Below are 17499 nucleotides of genomic sequence, written 5' to 3' on the forward strand. Positions count from 1 at the left end.
AAGACAAGATTTGGAGCAGTTCTTTTTGTGTTCTGCTTGAAGTAGCATTTGTTAGAGCATTTGTCCAATTATTTAAAATCTTTCCATGTTATATCCCCTACATTACCCAGGTTTCTATCATGAAACCTTACTTTCATAGTTTATAGATGTCCTGCTTAGGTACTCCTTCAGCTTTGTTGGAAACAAAGAAATAGGAATCCCTTGGCTAGTGGAGAGCCTTATTCCCCAGCCATTAGTCATTCTCTTTATCAGATTCACATTAGCTTTGCACTGGCTCTTTGACACCTTGGTGTTTTATACCTGGGGCCTTTCTCCAGTAACTGGGGAGGAGGGAAAGGGGGCAGCAGGATCACAGATGCATCTCAAACAGATTAGTTTCGGGGAGGGTACCTGTATCAGGATTGGGGTACTGGTGCTCTGCAAACACTCTTAGAAAATGACTGTGACTCATCCCAGACTGTAGGCTCTTTTAGGGTCTCCTTTGTAGTTGTCGGGGAATAAAAGGCAAGTCCTCCAGGTGTGTGCTAAACCAGCTCTGAAGTTCAAATCTTGATAGTTCCCTGAAACTGCACCTACAATTAGGTCCTCCAGCTACTGGCCTGTATGACCCCTGTCTGAACACCAGTCCCCTCTAGGGATGTTATGGAGATTCTTAATAATCATGGTCTTGAGCCCATACTTGGACAGCCATTCTCTGAGGAGACTGCTTGCTCATGCCTCAGAGGATTGGGATCTGGGTGCCTGTTTATATAACATACTAGTGAAATTTTCAGTGAAGCCATTTAGTTTCAAGAGGCTGCACTGTGTAGCTGTGGAAGCATGGCCATAGGTTAGAAGGGGTTCTCTCTTGCCTTTGTGGTGAGAGTGCAGATGGGGGACACATTAAATCCATTGCCTGATCCATGAACAGCATTTGTCTCTTCCCTGGGCCCACCCAGCAATGCATGTGTTGGGCATGCTGTAGACACCTGCATCTGTCCAGGGCCTGCTGTCAGCAGTTGCTTTCCTGGCTGTCCCACTTGTACTGACCTGTTTCTGGCCCATCTGTGGCCTTGGCAGTATCCCCTGCCTTTCCATCTCTGTATGCCAGCACCATAAATCCAGGAAGCTTGGAGCCTGCAGGGAGTGGACAGGGGTTGCACATACTCCAGGGAGGGCATGCTCTGCAGATGTCATCTCTTCTAAGCTCCATTTTCTCCCTGAGTCACTCAGCCCTGTTTCTATAGTTATTTAGGTAGCAAGTATAGTAGTCCTGCCCATGAGTAGATTGTAACCAGACGACTCACCATTTCAAGATAATGGCTTAGTAAATGCTAAAGTATTGTTGTGCTTGCATACCAATTTACATTTATGAAATTCAAATTTCCAGTGCAAATCTATTTTAGGTGTTTATAATATGGCTGTAATTTGGCTGAAATAGGTACATTTGCCTATTTTTTAGATTGCAACTGTAATTTGTTTTTGGTTTTACCTGAACATGAAAGAGGTCAGACCTTCCATCTGGGTTGGTAAATGTGTTTCCTGTTTTAGTTTTGTTCTTTTTTTCTTTTTCTTTTTTTTAAGCTGTAAAAGAGAGGAAGGTAAGAGAATTGAGAGATTTGTCTTTTTGTTACTTTTTAAAAATGACTAGGGCCGGGGGGATTTAGATTAGCTGTGCCTGCCTTGCAAGCACAAGGTCCTGAGTTTGATGCCCAGTACCAAAAAAAAACCACATGACTAGGAGGTTTGGGAATGTGGTTCAGCAGTACCGAACACTTGCTTAAAATGCAGAGGCCCTGGGTTCAATCCCTAGCACTGCAAAATGAAACAGAGTAGGAAAAACATTGTTGAGCACTGTTGTTTACTAAAGATAAGTAATAATGTAGAAAGCAGTTTCAGAGATATCTAATACTTTTCTGTTGAAACCAGACTGCAAAAATTATATTTGGAAGATTTACATGATGTGATTACAAGCACTAAAAGGAAAACCAGGTTTCAAGAAAGTGCCTCAGCAGCACATGGTGTCCTTTCCTTTATTTCTAAGCAGTGCTTTTTGCTCTGACACTTTGTTTTTATATTTTGCCTATGAATTCTTCACAATCACAGGACTGCTAGATAAATATGTCCCCAAGGAGAAAATGTGTCCTCACAGAATGTTGAGAAATAACGAAGAGTAAAAGCAAGAGTGATTTTGTGGGAGCTGAATGTGTGACACCCCTGCCGCTCTAAGGAGACCATGGAATGTATCACATTTCCTGAAACCATTGCATACAAACCTTTGGACCCCAGTGTCTCCACTTGACCTGTGTTCATGGTGACTGTAACCTGCTTATGATTCCTAGATCTAATTTCAGAGTAGAAACTAGGCAGTATATTTTTCCTTTATTTCTCTTTGTCATTGAAGGCAGTAACAGTCACAGTGGACAGAATCATCTCCAACCCCTCTGTTCTAATGAATGAAGCATTTTCTTTTTGTAGTGCTGGAGATCAAACCAGGGCCTCATGCATGCTAGGCAAGTGCTCTCCCAGTGAGCTACATTCCCATTGTGCTTTCTTCCTTCTAATGTCATTTTTAGGTGCTGTGTGTACATGCCTGTGTGTGTGCATGTGCATACCTTGGGGATTAAACCCAGAACCTTCACACTAAGCTACATATCAAGCACTTTTTTATTGCGAGTCAGGGACTTGCTCAGTTGGCCAGGCTGGACTCAAATTTGCAATCCTGCCTCAGTCTCTCAGAATACCTGGATTACAGGCATGTGTCACCATACCTGGCTTAGGCCTACATTTCTTTTGATTTAGTTTGGAGAACAGAAAGTAAAAAAATATGCCCTGTTATATCAGTTTCCTTTATTTTCCAGAGTTGGAGTCATAATCAGCTGGGGGGTGGGCCGAGGGTGGTGGTGGTGAAGTCCTTTAAATTTCTTATGACAGGTACCTTTCCTATTTTTGCTATAAAAACAAGGTCTCTCCACACTTTTTTTTTTTGGGTACTGGGGATCAAACTCGGGTCCTTGTGCTTGTGCAGCAGGTGGCGAAACCACTGAGCCAAATCCCTGGCCCCTCTCCACACTCTTTTTTTTTTTTTTTTTTTCCTCTCCACACTCTTTAAACTAGCAGTAACTCAGAGATCTAGCAACACCAGGTGTTGGTGAGAGTCTGGAGCATTAGGTGCTATATAACACTATCCAGTCACATTTAAGGTGCTCATAGCTAGGACAGACAAGCCCTCAGGTAAACTGTATGCACCTGAGATACACATTACCACTTTATAATACATGCTTGGAAACATTTGGAATGTCTGTTAGCAAGCAAATACGTGATACATGATAGATCATCCATAAAATGAAATTTCAGAGTCATTAAAAGGAATTATTAGAGTTATGCACTTCAACATAGGTAAATCTCCCTGACATAGTGTTGAACAAAAAAGGCATACATACAAACTTGATATGTATGTGAAATTTTAAACAATGTAAAAGAATATTATGTTGTTTGGGGATGTATATGTGTGGTGCAGAAAGATGAGGGCCAATAAGCACTAAACTCGGGTAGAGGTTTTCCCTGGAGGATGAGAATAGAGGGACAGGCTGGGTTGGGAGAAATACTTTTAACTTTGGTATCGATGGATACATAGGTGTTTATAGTATTGTATAAGTGTAGGAAGGTTTCCGCTTGTATTGTTTCAGGTAATTACTGTCCTACCCTGTGGGTCAGCAAATTTTCTGTAACAGGCTAGATGGTGAAATATCTGAGGCTATGCTGTCTCTGAGGAGCTTCCACAGAGGAAAACTACTCAACTGTGCCATCATGGCATGAAAGCAGCCTTAGACAGTGTGCAAACAAATGAGCATGGCCGAGTTCCAGTATAACTTCCATACAAAATCCAGGCAGGGAACCGGGGATTTAGCTCAGTGGTTCTGCTGCCTGCCTTGCAAGCACAAGGTCCCAAGTTCGATCCCTGGTACCAAAAAAAACCCCCCAAAAAAAAAAACAATAGGCAGGGGCCCTGTGGACCATGGTTTGCTGACTTCTCCTCTGAGCTGGTGTTCTAAAGTTGTTCCCCTAGCTTCTTTCCCATCCTCCTAGTGACACCTCTCATGTCTCCATCTCTAATCAGTCACACAGTTTACCAAGAGACTCAGAAAGCTGGGAGGAACTGTCCTAGGTAGTATGAGGTCAGTTTCTCTTCCTGAAACTGCAACTCTGCTCTTAATGGCTATCATCAGCCTAAATTATGACTGCACTTTGTTAGCTTTCCCTTCTCTGTGTCAACAAAACAGGGTTTCAAACTTGACTTCTATAAAGCCAAGTTTTTGGAGGAGCATTTGCAAAATACTGTACTTGATGGTGGTGTTAGGGTTATAACCATGTGATCCCAGCAAAGAGGTTGTATGGAAGTCTCCTCTTACAGGTGTTGCTTTTGTTCCCAGGATGACTACATGGAAGCCCTGGCCAGGCTCCATCTTACAGTGACCAGGGCCTACAAGGTGAATACTGACATCAACTTCGAAGTGTTTATTCATAAAGTGGATGGTCTGTCAGATGACCACAAAATTGAAACCCAAAGAGACGTTCACCAGAGGGCAAATGATGATCTTGCAGATGCTGGATTAGAAAAAATTCACCTCAGGTAAGAACAGAAGTCACCTAGGGATCCTAGTAAAGGATAGAAAAAAAGCAGCTTGGGCCCTAGAGTTGCCTTGGTTGGCTTGGCATGGGTTCTAATTTACCTTGTTTTACCTGCTTGTGCTATGGACACTAGGATAGGATTTAGGAAAAACATCTAGTTTTGAACACTCTAATTCTAATCTTTGGTGAAAGGTTGTTTTTAACAAGTGGTCAAAACTAAGATTCTTCCCTCATATGAAAAGTATAAACAAAACCAAAAAAATCTAATCCATGAAGTTAATCAATGTTAAACTTTATAATTCTTGATAAATATGGTGGGCTCTATCACTGTAAATAAAGGCATAGTCTGAAATTTAGGTCAGCTAGAGATACAGGGAAAAACAATTTTTTTCATCATTCTTTGTGGGGTAGTGTATGCATCATTCATTTTGCAAATTGGCAAATGAAAACAGTTACATGCATCAATATTGATAATTTAACCAGACAGCTAATGACTTATGTGAAGATGGTCAGGTGTGGCTTCTCTCGAAGAATATGAAGATGGTGTGGACAGATATGGCCTTATTTTTAAGGATGCCAGTCAGCAGACAAGAATAGGCACAGTTCTGGCATCTTAGGGGATGAGGAGGGATGACTTAAAATCTATTTATTTTTTACGAAGTTTGTTGTGAATTCTGCAGGGGGCTAGTATGTGTGTTAAAACTGTAGTTATAGAAGGGAGATTCCTGGTGTTATGACATAGCCTAAGCAAACTGTTTCTCAGTCAAAGGGAAAACATAATGAAGACTTGTTTTCTCTTTTAGCTTTTATCTGACAAGCATATATGATCATTCAATATTTGAAGCTTTTAGCAAGGTGGTTCAGAAACTGATTCCACAACTCCCAACTCTAGAGAATTTGCTAAACATCTTTATCTCAGTAAGTAAATAATTTGCTCCTGTTAGAATCATTTGCAGGATTTGAGAATAACACTGTAAGAGTGAAAAAGATCTTATTTTTGCTTGCTTTTACAGCATTTCAAGGTCACATAAGGATTACTTTTGATGACTATTCCTACATGTTTTACCTTTAAAATTTAACTCTCAAAATGTGTACTTCACTAGTATAACTGAAGTGTTTATTCAAGTTGTAGGCAATCATCATTATTAATAGAACTCTACCAGAGTAAAGACCATACAATTTAGTTTTGCTGATGAACCATATACTTGAATAATTTTTTTTATGTTTAACCCTGTATGAATGATGCATTGAATGAGTTCCACAAACCACCAGCCTGAGAATAAGAAAATACTGTCCAGGTTCTTTATCTAAAATAAATAATGTGTGATAATTCTAGTTTTCATTTCTTCTGCAAGTCCATTATAAAGAAGTTTATGACAGTGAAGTTGAAATTGTAATAAAAATTGTACTAGTGGAGTTTATAATAACTTAATTTTGCTCATTCATATTTTACATGGAGAATACTGTAGTATATAATTTTATGTAAACACAACATGGTCTGAAATTGGCTATTGCCAATAACACCTTTTTTTTCAGAATTCTGGAATTGAAAAGGCATTTCTATTTGATGTGGTCAGTAAAATTTATATTGCAACTGATAGTACTCCAGTGGATATGCAAACCTATGAACTCTGCTGTGATATGATAGATGTGGTTATTGACATCTCTTGTATTTATGGGTAAGTAAAGCATTCTTTTTTTTTTTGTATTAAATTCTTTTATTGGTACATTGTAGGTATACAGCACAATTACATTTCTCATTGGGAATTGTACCTTTATATAATGCATCTTGGTTCTTATTTTTTCCCCATTCCTAGCCCTCCCTTCACCCCCTCCACCCTTCCCTATTTACAAAGGCTTTATTTCCATTTTTTCCATTTCTCATCATTTTTTCCTTTCCCTTCTTTCCTTTCCCCTGCCCCTCCCACTACCCATACCCCTTTGGACCTTTTCTTCCAATTTTACATTATCGATTATTCATTCTAATAATTGGTACATTTTAGGTATACAATATAATGACATTCATCATTGGAAAATTGCACCTTTACATAGTCTCTCTTGGTTCTTATTTTTCACCCTTGCCCAGCCCTCCCTTCAACCCCTCCAGTCCTCCCTATTTACAAAGATTTTGTTCCTATTTTTCCATTTTCTCATTTTAATCCCATTCCCTTCTATCCTTTCCCCTAGCCCTACCACTTCCTTCCCCTTTGCCCCTTTTCTCCCTATTTCAGATTACCTATTATACATTTAGACCTTATTTACACTTTCAGTTTCTCACACCAGAGAAACTATTCGGTATTTACACATGTGTGTCCTATTTATTTCACTTAAGAGTATTGCCTCAATGTGCATCAACTTAGCTATAAATGTCTCTAATTTCTCATTTTTTATGGCTGAGTAGTACTCCATTTTATGAAAAAACCACATTTTCTTTATCCAGTCTCCAGTTGATGAGCATTTGGGCTGTTTCCAAGTTTTAGCTATTACAAACTGCGCTGCTATGAACATGGGTGCACATATATGACTGTGGTATGATTCTTTTAATTCTTTGGGGAAGATCCCCAGCAGTGGAATAGCGGGGTCAAATGGGACTTCCAGTCCTAGTTCTTTGAGGTATCTCCATACTGATTTCCACAGTGGTTGCACCAGTCTACACTCCCACCAGCAGTGGAGCAGGGTTCCTCTTTCCCCACAGCCCCGCCAGCATTTGTTATTGGTTGATTTCATGATAGCAGCCATTCTTTCTGGAGTGAAGCAGAATCTCAGCCTTGTTTTCATTTGCATCTCTCAAATGACCAGTGATGTTGAACATTTTTTCATGTATTTATTTGCTATTTCTACTTCTTTGTCTGAGAAATGTCTGTTCATTTCAGATGCCCATTTTTGGATTGGGTCTTTAAATTTGGGAGGTCTGATCTTTTGAAGTTCTTTATAGATTTGAGATAGTAGACCTTTGTCTGAGGAAGAGCAGGTGACGATTTTTTCCCACATTGTGGGTTGTCTCTTCACACTGCTGGTGGTTTCTCTTGCTGTGCAGAAGCCTTTGAATAAGAAGAGATCCCATTTGTTGATTGTTTTTGCTAGTTCACAGGCAACTGAGGTTTTGTTCATAAAATCTTTTCCTACACGGATATCTTCAAGGGTTCTACCTAACCTCTGTTCCAACTGGTTCAGAGTTTCTATTTTAATATTTAGATCTTTAATCCATTTTGATTTTAGTTTAGTGCATGGTGAGAGATATAGGTCTAGTTTTAATCTTTGGCAAGTTGAAACCCAATTTTTCCAGCACCATTTATTAAAGAGGTTATCTTTTCTCCAGTAAGGGTGTTTGGCTCCTTTATCGAAGATGAGATGGCTGAGTGTGTCTGGCGTTGTTTCTGCATCTTCTAATCTGTTCCACTGGTCCTCAAGTCTGTTTCTTTGCCAGTACCATGCTGTTTTTATCACAGTAGCTTTGTAGTATAGTTGCAGGCTGGAGATTGTGATACCCCCTGCCATGTCTCTGTTACCTAGAATTGCTTTTGCTATTCTGGGTCTCTTCATGTTCCAAATGAATTTTTGGATTGTTTTCTCAAGGTCTATGAAGTATGCTGCTGGGATCTCAATTGGAATTGCATTAAATCTATATAGCAGTTTTGGAAGTATGGCCATTTTCACTGTATTAATCCTTCCTACCCAGGAGCAGGGGATGTCTGCCCATTTTCTGATATCATCTTCAATCTCTCTTTTCAGAGTGCCATAGTTTTCAGAGAAGAGGTCTTTGATTTCTTTCGTTAGGATGATTCCTAGGTATTTCAGTTTTTTGGATGCTATTTTGAAAGGAATTATTTGCCCTATTTCTCTCTCAGTGAGTCTGTCATTTGTGTAGAGGAAAGCTATTGCTTTTTGTGTGTTGACCTTGTAACCAGCTACTTGACTGAATTTGGTTATTAAGTCTAGAAGACTTTTGGTGGAGTTCTTGGGGTCTTCAGTGTGGAGCATCATGTCATCTGCAAATAATGACAATTTGACTTCTTCATTTCCTATCTTTATTCCTTTTATTTCTTTCTCTTGTCTAATTGCTGTGGCTAATGTTTCCAGAACTATATTGAACAAGAGTGGTGATAGTGGACATCCTTGTCTTGTTCCTGATTTTAGTGTGAAGGATTTCAGTTTTTGACCATTTAGTATGATATTGGCTGTTGGTTTTTCATGGATGGCTTCTATCAGATTGAGGGAGAGACCATCTATTCCAATTTTTTGTAGGGTTTTTATCATAAGTGCATGTTGGATTTTGTCAAATGCTTTTTCTGCATCTATGGAGATAATCATATGGTTTTTGTCCTTGGCTCTATTGATATAGTGTATTATATTAATTGATTTTCGTATATTGAACCATCCCTGCATCCCTGGGATGAATCCCACTTAATCAGGGTGTATGATCTTCTTGATGATCTTCTGCATTCTGTTTGCCATTATCTTATTAAGGATTTTATGCATCTATGTTCATTAGTGAGATTGGCCTATAGTTCTCTTTTTCAGTTGGGTCTTTCTCTGCTTTGGGGATCAAGGTGATGCTTGCTTCCAGGAATGAATTTGGGAGTTGAAATTCTTTCAGTTTCATCGAAGAGTTTAAATAGTAGTGGCAGCAGCTCCTCTCTAAATGTCTTGTAGAATTCAGCAGTGAAGCCATCAGGGCCCGGGCTTTTCTTAGTTGATAAGTTTTTAATTACATTTTCAATTTCATTGGTTGATACTGGGTTGTTCAGAATTTTTAGGTCTTCTTCGTTCAACTTTGGTAATTCATATGTATCTAGGAATCTGTCCATTTCTTCTGTGTTTTCCATCTTATTGGTGTATAGGTTCTGGAAGTAGGTATTGATGATCCTCTGGATTTCTGCTGGGTCTGTTGTCATTTCACCCTTTTCATTCCTAATTGCATGGATTTGGGCCTTTTCTTTCCTTTTTCTGAGAAGGTTGGCTAAAGGTTTATCAATTTTGTTGATTCTTTCCAAGAACCAACTCTTGGCTCCATTGATTTTTTTGTATATTTCTCTTAGTCTCCATTGCATTGATTTCTCCTCTGATCTTTATAATTTCCTCCCTTGTATGAGCTTTGGGGTTGTCCTACTCTTCTTTTTCTAGAAGCTTGAGGTTCAGCATCAGGTTGTTTAATTGGGCTCGTTCTGTTTTCCTAATATGAGTATTCACTGCTCTGAATTTCCCTTGTAAGACTGCTTTCATTGTGTCCCATAGATTCCGATATGTTGTATTGTCATTGTCATTTAATTGAAAGAACTGTCTGATTTCTTCTTTAATTTCCTCTGTGACCCACTGGTTATTCAGAAGTGTGTTGTTCAATATCCACGTGTTTATGAAATTTTTTGAGTTTCTTTTGCTATGGATCTCCAATTTCATCGCACTATGGTCTGATAATATACAGGGGATAACTTCAATTCCTTTGCACTTACTTAAACATGTTCTATGTGTGAGTATGTGGTCTATTTTGGAGAATGACCCATGTGCAGCTGAGAAGAATGTGTATTCTGATTTTGTGGGGTGGAAGACTCTGTAAACATCTGTTAAGTTCATTTGTTCAAGAGTTCGATTGAGTTCTAGTATTTCATTACTTATTTTTAGTCTAGTTGATCTATCTATTTGTGACAGTGGGGTGTTGAGGTCCCCCACTACAATTGTATTAGTGCATATATGACTTTTCATGTCCATTAGTATTTGTTTTATATAGTTGAGTGCACTAATGTTTGGTGCATAGATATTTATGATTGTCATCTCTTCCTCTTGGATTCTTCCCTTTACAAGGATGTAGTGTCCTTCTTCATCTCTCTTAATCAGTGTTGGTTTGAAATCTACTTGATCTGCCAAGAGGATAGATACTCCTGCTTTTTTTTGGGTTCCTGTCTCATGCAGTATTGTTTTCCACCTTTTAACTTTCAGTCTATGAGTTTCCTTTTGAATTAAGTGTGTTTCTTGTATGCAGCATATTGTTGGATTTTGCTTCTTGACTCATTCTGCCAGTCTGTTTCTTTTGATTGGTGAATTGAGACCATTAACGTTGATGATTATAACTGAAACATATTGACTCATCATTGCCATGACTTTTTCTTTTTGTTGGGTTCTCCCCCTTTCCATTTAATTTCTTGTCATGCCAGATGGGTTCATTCTGCTTTGCTTCCTGGGGTTGTGATCCTCAATGTCTGTTCCTAGGATATTGTGTAACATTCTTTGGAGTGCTGATTTGGTATTCACAAAGTTCCTAAGGTGCTCTTTGTCATGAAAGTATCTTATTTCTCCATCCATTTTGAAAGATAGTTTTGCAGGGTACATCAGTCTGGGTTGGAGGCTGTATTCTTTTAGGGCTTGGAATATGTCACTCCAAGCTCTTCTTGCCTTGATGGTTTGTGTTGAGAAGTCTGCTGTGATTCTGATGGGCTTTCCTTTGTATGTGATTTGTTTCTTTTCTCTGACTGCTTGGAGAACCTTGTTCTTCTGTTGTGTTTCTGGAATCTTAACAATTATATGCCTATGTGTAGATTTTTTTTGATCAAGGCTATTTGGAGTCCTATAATGCCTCACTTATCTGTATGTCAAGCTCTTTTCCCCTGCTTAGGAAGTTTTCTGCCATTATTTCTGTGAAGAGATTTTTTATATCATCTGCACTCTCTCCTGTTTCTTCATTGAGCCCAATCAGTCTTATGTTATTCTTTTTTGCATCATCTAGCAGCTGCTGGATTGATTTCTCATGTTCCCTTATAATTTTGAAGCAGTTTTTCTTTTCCTGGTCACTAATTGCAATCTTATCTTCCATATCTGAAATTCTGTCCTCACATTGGCTCATTCTGCTGTGTAGACTTTCAGTGGAGTTTTTCATCTCCTGGAAATCTATTTGCCTCTGTTTTATGGATTCCATTTGTTTCTTATGTTGGGATTCCATCATGTTCCTCAGCTCCTCTCTAGATTTATTAATCATGTCTTGCACTAGGGGCACAATTTCTCCTGTTATCTGAGAAATTATTTCTGATTTCATTTTTTCCAGATCCCCTTTTATTGCTAATTCAGTGGGTCCAGGTGGTTGAGTATCAGAGTGTTCCATCTCATTTCCCTTTGGGGTTGCCGTAGGTGATCTGGAAGTCTGGTTTTGAGACTTATTTACGTGTTTTCTCATTTCGACTGGGGCGGGTGGGCTGTTAGCGCCTGCATGGATTACCTCCTCTTAGCTGGTTGAGGTGGAACGGGCCGGGAGCAGCGGTAGGGATGGTGACCCAAAAGCCCTTTCCTGTGGGCTGGGAGCAGCAGGAGGGATGGTTGCCGGGAAACCCCTTCCTCTGGACCAGGAGCAGTGGGATGGTGGCTCAGAAGCCCCTCCCTCTGGTCCGGGAGCGGCGGGAGGGATGGTGGTCTGGAAGCCCCTTCCTCTGGGCCAGGAGCAGCGGGACAGAAGGTGGCTCAAAAGCCCTTTCCTCTGGGCTGGGAGCAGCGGGAGGGATGGTGATCGGGAAGCCCCTTCCTCTGGACCAGGAGCAGTGGGACGACGGCTCAGAAGCCCCCACCTCTGGGCCGGGAACAGTGGGACTCAGTACCTTGGTCTGGTGGTGTGGTGTCCTCTGCGTCTTTGTAGTGTGGAATCAGTTGGCTGCCTGTCTGCAGCGGGCTGATTCGGCGTGTTCTGCGCCACTCAGGACCTTGGTAGGGCGTGCACAGACCTGCCTGTCTGCAGCAGGCTGATTCGGCGTGTTCTGTGCGACTCAGGACCTCAGTAGGGCATGGGCGGACCTGCCTGTCTGCAGCGGGGTGATTAGGCATCTTCCGCGGGACTCAGGACCTTGGTAGTGCGTGCACAGACCTGCCTGTCTGCAGCGGGCTGATTCGGCGTGTTCTGTGCGACTCAGGACCTAGGTAGGGCATGGGCAGACCTGCCTGTCTGCAGCGGGGTGATTCGGCGTCTTCCGCGCGACTCCAAGTAAAGCATTCTTAAAGGCCACATCAAGCTATCATTCTCTTTCATAACCTTCAAGGCATTGTGCATTTACTTATTTAATTTTAATACTTTTTGTTTTCTTGTGGTACTGGGTATCAGAGCCAAGGCTTCGTGCATACTAAGCAAATGCTGTATCACTGAATCACATTCCCAGCTCATACTTCTGTTTTAAATGACTGAGATCTATAAATATACCATTTAGCCTGTAGAATAATGATAACAAACAATTATTGAGCAAATTACTGGCTGTGCTAATAATCTTATTGCAATGTATCTTATAATTTAATTCTCAACTATCCCATGAGGCATGGATTGCTATACTTAATTTACAGATAAAGAGACTAAGGTTCAGAGTGGTTAAATCTCTAACCACTGTTCAGTGTCAGTAACAAACAGAACTAGAATTTGAACTCGGGTCTGATACCTGATCCTCTACTGAAAAAAAGCTGTCAACATATTATGATGGTATATACTTTTCTAGGAGACTAAAACTCTAAATAAATAGCTCAAATTAATATTTCTATTATCCTCTCTGTTACCAAAAATAACTTGTTTTTAAAACATATGATTTTGATTGTCTATAGGCAACAGAGAATTATAAAACTAAGCAAACATTACCTGCTTCTTATTATTATGGTCTCACATTCTTAGAAAACACAACTTCTTATACACTAACGATTGTATCAAAGGGGCCAGGGATTTAGCTCAGTGGTTTTGCCGCCTGCTACGCAAGTGGACCCGAGTTCCATCCCCGGTACCCAAAAAAAAAAGATCGTATCAAATAAATGAAGAGGAGAAAATTGATTGTAGAGATAGAAACAATACTACATAATCATGAATTTGTTGAACAAGTATTATGCAGAGCGAGTGAGTGTGAACTAGGTGTTTATCTATCTCATGACATCAAATGTTGCTCTCTGTTTATATTGGATCTTGCATGTTCATTCTGTCATGGGTGAGGTGGAAAGCCCTGGTTCGTGTCCCATTTTTACTCACTTCCTGTGACCTGCCTCCCGCCACAGCCTGACTCTGCCTCCTCTGTCAGTCTCAACACTTATGTCTTCCACTGTCTGAAAATCCTTTGTCCAAACTGTTACCCTGCCCTACAACACAGTCAGTCCCTTTTGTTATGAAATAGGGATAACAATACTTAGCTCTCAGGATTGTGGTGAGGATGAAACACCATTAGGCTTATAATGTGCCTTGAATTGGTAGACTGTGGATAAATGTAGCTGCCATAATTTATTACTATCATCATCATTATTATTATTATTAGACACTGCTTTCTGGGTTTCAAAACAGACCTTATTTCCCAAGATTACCACTCTGCAGTATTTTATTATTGTTAAGCTGTAAGTGGATGACCTTGAAATAGTCACGGAAGCTGAGTGAACCCTGATTATAGTCTAGATTACTGTGGTAATCAAGTACAATGAACAACACAATTAATCTGGCACATATTTAATGATATGCATGATCATTATTGTGCCATATGGTAATTTGACATAAGTGGTAAATTGTTCGCGTAAATGATATTAATCAGAGTTACTTTTACACAGCTAAAACAAACATGGGGAAGGGAGGACGCTGGCAGGAGGAAACTAGGCTTTGCCATCAGATTGTTTTTCTGTGGTGAAGTGTTCCTGAGAACCCATAGGATTCAGTAAGAACCAGACTGGATCACAGAGGATTTGTGGGCAGTGGGGTGTCTTCAGATTGTTTGCTGGATTTGAAAGGAGCCAGCCCCGTGAACCAGCAGGGGGCAGGGTGGGGATGCCTGGGAGCCCTGGGCCCTGTGATGGAGGTTTTGCTGCTCTTTTCAGAGGCCGGTGGAGACCACAGGTCACGGCCCCAGAAGCAGGTAACCTGGTGCCTCAGGAATCTCTCAGCTGAGCTTTTGCCACGGCCGACACCTCTACACACACACACACACACACACACACACACACACACACACTTTAAAATATGTTCCACCTTTGTATGTTTTCATTGTTCCTAGAAGAAAAATTAAATAGAACATAATTGTAATTGCAAAATCTCACCAATTTCTACTTGTAATTTTTTGTTTTTTGTTTGTTTGTTTTTTCTAATTGGTTTGATATTTTCTTTTGGTAGGGAAAGTGATACATATGTTGTGCACAGAACACATAAAAGTATGAAGAATAAAATTAAAATAGCCTATAATTTCACATCTAAGTCAGCTACTGTTTACATTTTTATATATTTTACTCTTATTTCTGTAATTTTTTGGATGAGATCACTGTCTACACACAATTTTGTGTCCTTTTTTTATTTAGCATTATTAAGAATTTTCCTGTGTTAAGTGCTATTTATTAATAAACAATATTTGGTATATATGTATTTAAGTGGATATGTATTATATCTACTTAAAAAATTTAAATACAATTTTCTTCATTGAGTAAAAAGTCTGGGAGGCTGAGGCAGGAGGATTGCAGCCTGGGCAGTTTAGCAACTTAGCAAGATCCTGTCTCAAAAAAAACCCAGAACAAAACAAAAATAAAAGTAAAAATGAATAAAGGAGATGGTGATATAGCTCATTTCGAAGGCTCTAGGTTCAGTCCCTAGTACTAAAAAAAAAAAGTTGGTCCGGAGATTTAGCTCAGTGGTTTCGCCGCCTGTTGCGCAAGTGCAAGGACCCAAGTTCGATCCCCGGTGCCAAAAAAAAAAAAAAAAAAAAGTTAAAAACAGTGCAGTGTTATTTAAGAATTCTGTTAGGGCTGGGGATTTAGCTCAGTGGTTCTGGCGCCTGCTGAGCAAGTGCAAGGTCCCAAGTTTGATCCCCAGTACCCAAAAAAAAAAAAGCTGAAGTGTAAACACAATAAACATTTAAAAAAAAATTCTGTTAAATCATCTTTAATATCCAAGATCCAAAACTTAAGAGAATTTTTCTTTAATGTTTTAGTAGGTTGTAGTGAGTTGAATCCCTTAAAAAAATATAAATATATATAGTTTGTTTGTAAACTATATATATATTTTGTTTTGTTTGTTTTTTTGGAAACAGGATCTCCCTATTGCCTAGGCTAGCCTTGAACTCATAGGTTTAAGGGGTCTTCCTGCTTACAATTTACCTTTTTTTCCCTTTTTTTTGGTGCTGGGAATGAAACCCAGGGGCTCATGCTTTCTGGGCAAGTGCTATTCCACTGAGCTAGATCCTCAACCCTTATAATTTATTTGTAATTAGCTGGGTATATGCAGTTTAGAATATTCTCCCTCTCTGTCTCTGTCTCTGTCTCTCTTCTTTTTTGTGGCGATCCTCCTGCTAGCCTCCCAAATGCTGTGATTACAGGCACACACCACCATGCCTGGCATCTAAAATACTTTTTTTTGGTACTGGGGATTGAACTTGGGACCTTGCGCTTGCAAGGCAGGTGGCAGAACCACTGAGCTAAATCCCCGGCCCCTAAAATACTTTAAAGCTAAGAAAATCACATTTCCTTTAAAATACTCTATAGTTCGGCTTTTCATTAAATCAGCCTTATCACTCCCTCCCTTTATATGTTTATGAGATTAAAGCATTCACTTTGATAAGTCAAGTCTAGGTGTGAGTTCATCAACAGCTTTGCCTAAGTTGTCTTATTTCCCCTCAGCCTCAGTTTCCTTATTATCTAGTTTACAGGATTCTTCTGGCTGACAGTGTATGATGAATGGTCAGAACTAAGAATGGTGTCAGATAGTAAATATTTAATAAATGCTGCCTCTTATGTAAAATTGGAAAGGTTTAGCACAATTCCAATTAAGTCAAATTTATGGCCAGTTATTCACAGATTAAGGAAGTAACTATAAATTAGGAAATATGCATAGTTTCAGATAAGAGAAAACAAGTATAGGGACATGTCCTTTGCTATGAAGAAAGCACTCATAACTGATTATTATACCCATGTCTTTGGCACATCCAGGTTTTTTTGTTTTGTTTTTGATGTTACTGATTTACCCAGGGCCAAGGGCTCATGCATGCTAGGCAAGTGCTTTACCACTGAGCTACATCCCTAGCCTCCTTTTAAAAACTTTTATTTTGAGACAGGGACTTACTTGCTAAGTTGCCCAAGCTGGCCTCAAACTTGCTATCCTCCTACCTCAGTCTCCCAAGTAGCCAGGGTTACAGATGTGTGCTGCTATCCCCAGCTCAGCACACCTAGTTTTGATCATTAAAGCCATAATCCTAATAATAGCAGTTAACATTCATTGTACATTTTATATTCAGTGCTATGTATGTATTATTTCTTAATGAGGAAATAATTAGGAAACTTTGGAGAAATTGCTGTCAGTATATAGGAGTTACTCCGTTTGTCTAAACTTACTTTTTGGGTGGGAGTACTGGGGATTAAGCCCAAGCCCTTCATACTGAGGTATATCCCCAGCCCTTTTTTATTTTAAACAGGGTCTTGCTAAGTTGCTAAATTGCCCAGGTCGGGCCAGAACTGGCAATTCTCGTCCCTCAGCCTCCCAGAGTTCTGGGTGCCCCACTGCACCCAGATTTAAGCTCACATACTACATAAGAGAGGTAGGATTCAAACCCTATCAGTGAAGACCATATCTTTTCTTAACAAAATAGACCAATATACTTAACTATTTTGAAAAAAAATTCATATCTACAGAAAATGAACAAGACTAGTAGGAGAAAGTCCTGTACACCCTTCATTGGGATTTAGCAGTTTTTACCAACTTGATGTATTTGCAGTATTTCTCCTTTTCTAATACTTATTATTTGTGTGTTTTTGCTGAACCATTTGTGAGTAAGTTGCAGGCCTCCAGATTCATTGATTTGTTTACTTGAGCATGGATCTGTTAAGAAAATGGACATTCTTCATCAGGACCATGGTTAAATTATCCAATTAAGCAGGTAGCATGGCTGCATACTCTGTTATCTAATATACAGACCATATTCCGATTTT

General features: G+C 39.6%; 1 protein-coding gene across 5 annotated transcripts in view; it reads left to right on the forward strand.

The window, feature by feature from the left end:
- The window catches only part of Rragd (Ras related GTP binding D), a 47339-nt gene that overhangs the window by 19182 nt on the left and 10658 nt on the right, over positions 1 to 17499 (forward strand). For all 5 annotated transcript variants that reach the window (XM_087188006.1, XM_004860208.3, XM_087188007.1 and 2 more), the window contains 3 exons: positions 4413 to 4612; positions 5415 to 5529; positions 6148 to 6290. In XM_087188006.1, the coding sequence (XP_087044132.1) occupies positions 4413 to 4612; positions 5415 to 5529; positions 6148 to 6290 (458 nt within the window). The remainder of the gene's footprint in view (positions 1 to 4412; positions 4613 to 5414; positions 5530 to 6147; positions 6291 to 17499) is intronic.

Source organism: Heterocephalus glaber, unplaced genomic scaffold (assembly GCF_053883595.1).
Source record: "Heterocephalus glaber isolate CG9 unplaced genomic scaffold, H.glaber_assembly_v1.0 deba00001523, whole genome shotgun sequence".
NCBI lineage: Eukaryota > Metazoa > Chordata > Mammalia > Rodentia > Bathyergidae > Heterocephalus > Heterocephalus glaber.